Source organism: Cryptococcus neoformans, chromosome 6 (assembly GCF_000149245.1).
Source record: "Cryptococcus neoformans var. grubii H99 chromosome 6, complete sequence".
NCBI classification, from domain to species: Eukaryota; Fungi; Basidiomycota; class Tremellomycetes; order Tremellales; family Cryptococcaceae; genus Cryptococcus; species Cryptococcus neoformans.
In genome coordinates, this window is record NC_026750.1 from 265,001 (window position 1) to 270,000 (window position 5,000).

A 5,000-nucleotide genomic window follows, 5' to 3' on the forward strand; every position below is an offset into this window, starting at 1 on the left:
TCCTTTTTCTTTTGGGTCATTGAAATAAAGCTGACAATTTGAGGATCTGCAGATGACGTTAAGAGTTCCCGACCGAACCTCAACATCCTCGCCGAGTACCGTAAACGAGAAGCCGAGTTTCTGGACCGAGCGAGAGACCTCGAAACGGTTACGAACGCTCGAGATGCGGCCAAAGCCCGGTACGATGAGCTGAGAAAGGTTAGATTGGATGAGTTTATGGCAGGGTTCACGGCCATTACGGCTAAATTGAAGGAAATGTATCAGGCAAGTCTCTTTTTTTTTTTTTTACGACCCGTTGATTCAAAGGAGCTAACGGACGCGATAGATGATTACCATGGGTGGTAATGCAGAGATCGAGTTGATTGATAGCATGGACCCATTCTCTGAAGGCGAGTTGATCCAGTGTTGAGTGCATTTTGGCGTATATCTAACCCGCTGGATAGGCGTTGTACTCTCCATCATGCCTCCCAAAAAGTCGTGGCGAGCCATTGCCAACCTGTCTGGTGGTGAAAAGACGCTGGCGTCGCTTGCTCTTGTTTTCGCCTTGCACGTCTTCAAGCCTACGCCTCTTTACTTTATGGACGAAATTGATGCGGCGCTGGATTTCAAAAACGTCTCGATTGTGGCCAACTATATCCAATCAAAAACCCAGGCGGCGCAATTGTATGTCTCAAGTCTCTAAGCCTGGCTGATAAAGGAAAGCGGGCTAACGAAGAAGATTAGTATTGTCATTTCTTTACGAAATGACATGTTTGAACTTGCCCATCGTCTTGTCGGTATTTACAAAACATCCAACGTAGGTTGATCTTTTTTTTTTTTTTTTCCATATTTTGGGGAGTCCAAAAAACAATGACTGACGGCAATTTTGTGGCAGTGTACAAAGAGTATTGCGATTGACAATAAAGATCTCCGATTACAAGCCCGGCCCAAGAGACCGCCTGGTGTTCCTCCCACACCGGGGACTTTGATAAGAGTACCTCTGACGCCTACGCCGCGAAGACGTGCGGAATCAAAGGCGGAAGAGGATACTGTACAGGCTACACCTGGTACTGTGAACGCTTAATGCCTTTTTTTTTTTGCTTCTTTTCCGGGTATTTCCATTTTTGGACACTTTTGTTTTTGGCCTTTTTTTTTAATCGTTTCCGAGCTGTTCCGGTTTGACTTTTTCTCGAGTTGCAATCTGTTGTAAGAGTTTTTTCAGGCTAGACATTAAAAGCTATGCATAATTCCCTGGATAAAAAGTATGATTAGGAGAGAATTGGGATGAGATGTGAGACTGATGTTTTCTAGATAATGGTTTGTAAACCTTTTTTTTACACCCAGTCACGAGGATTCTTCAAAACCTCCATGAGCTTTTCTTCGCGGGTCCCGGACCCTTCTTTACCCAGCGGGGACATGTATTCCCATCGTGCCGTTTCCGGCAACCTATCGCGGGTGTTAATATTGGAAGAGGAAGAGAGGAGAACACAAAAACGTACGACATCAAGATACTTTCTATCCTCGCCCCTGGGGTGTTCAACCCAAACTTGGTGCCTCTATCATAAACCAAATTAAACTCGACATACCTCCCTCTTCTCAACTGCTGCCACCTCTTTTCCTCGGGCGTCCAGCTGTCGTTCATGTGCTTGTAGACGATGGGGACGTATGCGGGGAGGAAGGCGGACGAAGCGGATTTTACAAACTCGAAAATCTTTTCGGCGCTTGGCCCCCGCTCGGTGTTTGGTGCGCCGGGGGGCGGGGCATGTACGGGGGACGACGTGGTGAGATCGTCAAAGAAGATCCCGCCTATGCCTCTACACTCGCCGCGGTGGGTGATGGTGAAGTACTTGTCGCACTGCTGCTTGAAATCGGGCCAGTAGCGCTCGTCGTGCTGGTCACACGCTTGCTTGAGCGTCTTGTGGAAATGGACGGCATCGGCCTCGTCGAGGTAGGACGGGGTGAGGTCGGATCCGCCGCCAAACCACCACGTTTTCGGTTTCCCGGTCTCGGGGTCTTCAATCTCAAAGTACCTGTAGTTGAGATGGACGGTGGGCACGTGTGGGTTCCGGGGGTGGATGACGATGCTGAGGCCGGTTGCGAAGAAGGGGACGGTGCCGGTGGGTTCCGGCAGGCTCGGGTGGTCCGGCAGCATGGCCTTTTGGGCCTTGGGAGGGAGTTTACCGTGGACGACGGAGACGTTGATACCGGCTTTTTCAAAGACGCGGCCGTCGGCGAGGACGCAGGAGGAGCCTTCGCCGCCTTCGGGGCGGATCCAGGCGTCGCGCAGGAATGTGGGCGGGGCGGGGGACGGGGAGAATTCGTTGGGCGCGGCGGAGGATTCGATGTGTTCCATGGTGTTGACGATGTGGTCCTGCAGCGACTTGACCCAGGCGGCCATGCGGATGCGCATAGGGTTCTGCCGGGTGTCAGCGAACAGCATCTGATAAATAGGGGCGGGGGCTTACAGCAGGGTCGTCGTGTTCGATGGCGTCGGCGGGCTGCCAGGGGAAGCCGTGTGTGTCGATGGCGTCGACGGCGGGCACGGCGTCGCAGCGGGCGATGTCCTGGGCGGTGTGAGCAGCTGCAGATATGCTACGGATATGGGCGACGTACATTACCTCTGTAGCGCCGTGTGAGCTCGAACGCGAGGCCGACGAGGAAGCCGGTGGTGGCGCAGCCGAGGAGGACGCGGGAAGGAGGGGGAGGGGGGCGCGTGGAGTACAGCCGGCGGGGGAGCGTGCGCGGCAGGCGGAGGGGGGAGGGGGGGATCCGGGGGGGCATGGCGGGGGGGGATGGATGAATGCGTGCAGCAGAGGAAGCGGTTTATATACGTGCGCAGAGGAAATTGCCGGAGAAAGTCACTTACGCCCCCCGGCAACGCCCGAGCCAAATAACGAATCCGCACTTCTGCACATGCACACCACCATGCTCTCCGCAGCACTCAGGGTGCTCGCACGCTCGGCAGCGATCCAGCGGGGGGAGGCGGGGACGGCAGCGGCGACAGCGACGACAGCAGCACCCCCCCCCCTCTCCCGCGCAGCAGCCCTCGACAGACTCATAAACGCAGCGCCGCACCTCCCCCCCCCGCCCGCACCCGGCACCCATCCAGCAGACAAGGGACACGGTATTCCCCTGCCCCTCAGCCTGAAAGCAGGCCATCGCGGTCCTGTCAGGTATGTCCAGCCTGAATCCAGGCCCACTCCCAATGCTGGCCCATCCACCTCTGCTCGACCACCGGAACCAGCGCGACCAGCCAAGCCAGTGCGACCAGCGAACACTATGGAACCAGCGAAAACTGTAGACGCCGATAAACCGCCTCAGCCCGTCCCGCCCATCGTCCAAGAGCTCGACGCTGGACCTGGCATCAAAAATCACCCTGTTGAACCTCTCATCACACTCCCAGAAGACGAAGAGGTATGCTGCACCATCCGTATACTTGCATAGCTAACAACCTATCGACAAAGACCCCGGTGATCTTGCGTGCGTCCAGAGTACCTGCTTCCCGACTCGGTCGTCTTTTCCACTATGGCTGTAAGATCCTCCCCCGCCCCTGTCCCTGCTTTCGCCAAGGAGCCACTGACAAGGAATATTTCCTACGACTGTTGCAGCACTTGCCGCATCACTCTCATGGGGCGCCGCATCAGAATCTATCCGGCGGTCTACCGCAGGAAACGGCGGCGAAAAGAGCGGTGGGAGTGTGTTTATGAGCGATGCGAATATCAGGCGGCTCGTCTCTACCCTCGGCCGCATGAGGGGTGCTGCATTAAAGTTGGGCCAATTCATGTCTATCCAAGGTACGTCTTCTTTTCTTCACACACCCCCGCTTAACCCACCCACACACACAGACAACCACATGCTCCCGCCCGAAATCGAGCAGGTCCTGCACCAAGTCCAAGCCCACGCCAACTACATGCCCGACTGGCAGATGGACAAGGTCCTCCGCGACGAACTCGGTGCCGACTGGCAAGCCAACCTGTTTACCCAATTTGACCGTACACCGATCGCGTCCGCCTCGATCGGTCAAGTGCATCGCGCCATCCTCAAAGATGGGAGGCAGGTCGCCGTCAAGATCCAGTTCCCCGGCGTGGCGTCCTCGATCGAATCCGACTTGTCCAACCTCTCCCTCCTCCTCCGCACATCGGCGCTCTTGCCAAAGGGACTGTATTTGCAAAACACGATAGCAGTCATGCGGAGAGAGTTGGAAGATGAGTGTGATTATATTAGGGAAGCAGCAGCCGGCAAGAAATTCGCACACCTCTTGGCGGGCGATACGTTTTTTGTAGTGCCCCAAGTAATCGACGAAGCGACGACCGGTAAAGTGTTGACGACAGAGTGGATGGATGGGAAACCGTTGAGCCGGGTCAAGAATCTCTCTCAAGAAACTCGTGATTTGGCAAGTTGCACTGTTTTTTTTTTTTTTTTTCTCGTGCCGTTTAATGACTTGGGAAATTAGATTGGCACCAACATCCTCCGTCTCTGTCTTCGCGAACTCTTTCAATTCCGATTCATGCAAACCGATCCCAACTGGGCAAACTTTTTATTCTCCCCTTCCTCCCCTTCCCCCTCTCCATCATCATCACCCCAGATCCAGCTGATCGATTTTGGCGCAAGTAGAGAATACACTAAAGAATTCATGGATGGGTGGTATAGGTTGTTGAAAAGCGCGTTGGAAGGGGATAGGGAGAGGATGCGCGTGGAGAGTTTGAATTTGGGGTATTTGACCGGGGAGGAAAACGACGAAATGGTCCAAGCGCATCTCGACTCCATGGCCCTCGTCGCCTCCCCCTTCTCCCACCACGGCCCATACCCATTCGCCAAACAGACAATCACCGAGTCCATCCGCGCCCTCATCCCCATCATGCTCAAACACCGTCTCACCCCGCCACCGCAGGAAACGTATTCGCTCAATAGGAAATTGAGTGGAGCGTTCTTGATGTGTGCAAAGATGCGGGCGAATGTGGATTGTAAGAAACTTTGGGAGGAGGAAGTTGGGGGTTATAAAGAGGGTTAGGTTTGGCTTT

At 54.6% G+C, this 5,000-nt stretch overlaps 4 protein-coding genes and 2 non-coding genes; 3 read left to right on the forward strand and 3 right to left on the reverse strand.

Moving 5' to 3' along the window:
* CNAG_12534 overlaps positions 1-1,028 on the reverse strand; it is a 1,590-nt gene extending 562 nt beyond the window's left edge. Inside the window, exons 1-2 of the non-coding RNA XR_001045807.1 lie at positions 763-1,028; positions 1-706 (exon numbers count right to left, since the gene is read on the reverse strand). The exon at positions 1-706 is cut by the window's left edge and continues 562 nt beyond it. This is a non-coding gene — a non-coding RNA (hypothetical RNA). The remainder of the gene's footprint in view (positions 707-762) is intronic.
* CNAG_07627 (hypothetical protein) overlaps positions 1-1,243 on the forward strand; it is a 5,686-nt gene extending 4,443 nt beyond the window's left edge. The window contains exons 12-16 of the mRNA XM_012194318.1: positions 53-264; positions 326-389; positions 444-663; positions 724-796; positions 875-1,243. Of these exons, the coding sequence (XP_012049708.1) occupies positions 53-264; positions 326-389; positions 444-663; positions 724-796; positions 875-1,063 (758 nt within the window). The 3' untranslated portion in view covers positions 1,064-1,243. The remainder of the gene's footprint in view (positions 1-52; positions 265-325; positions 390-443; positions 664-723; positions 797-874) is intronic.
* Positions 1,194-2,765, reverse strand: CNAG_02460 (coproporphyrinogen III oxidase). XM_012194319.1 has 4 exons: positions 2,593-2,765; positions 2,445-2,543; positions 1,479-2,395; positions 1,194-1,425 (listed from the first exon to the last, which is right to left on the reverse strand). The coding sequence occupies exons 1-4, from the start codon at positions 2,758-2,760 to the stop codon at positions 1,314-1,316; spliced, it is 1,296 nt and encodes a 431-aa protein (XP_012049709.1). The 5' UTR covers positions 2,761-2,765; the 3' UTR covers positions 1,194-1,313.
* Positions 1,309-2,708, forward strand: CNAG_12535. Its single transcript, XR_001045808.1, has one exon. It is a non-coding gene; the product is annotated as a hypothetical RNA (non-coding RNA).
* CNAG_02459 (Atypical/ABC1/ABC1-A protein kinase) overlaps positions 2,742-5,000 on the forward strand; it is a 2,382-nt gene continuing 123 nt past the window's right edge. The window contains exons 1-5 of the mRNA XM_012194320.1: positions 2,742-3,393; positions 3,444-3,510; positions 3,588-3,773; positions 3,825-4,372; positions 4,433-5,000. The exon at positions 4,433-5,000 is cut by the window's right edge and continues 123 nt beyond it. Of these exons, the coding sequence (XP_012049710.1) occupies positions 2,893-3,393; positions 3,444-3,510; positions 3,588-3,773; positions 3,825-4,372; positions 4,433-4,990 (1,860 nt within the window). The 5' untranslated portion in view covers positions 2,742-2,892 and the 3' untranslated portion in view covers positions 4,991-5,000. The remainder of the gene's footprint in view (positions 3,394-3,443; positions 3,511-3,587; positions 3,774-3,824; positions 4,373-4,432) is intronic.
* Positions 3,408-5,000, reverse strand: part of CNAG_02458 (GTPase activating protein) — a 5,767-nt gene continuing 4,174 nt past the window's right edge. The window contains exon 8 of the mRNA XM_012194321.1: positions 3,408-5,000. This exon is cut by the window's right edge and continues 276 nt beyond it. The gene's annotated coding sequence lies outside the window, so the exon portion shown is untranslated.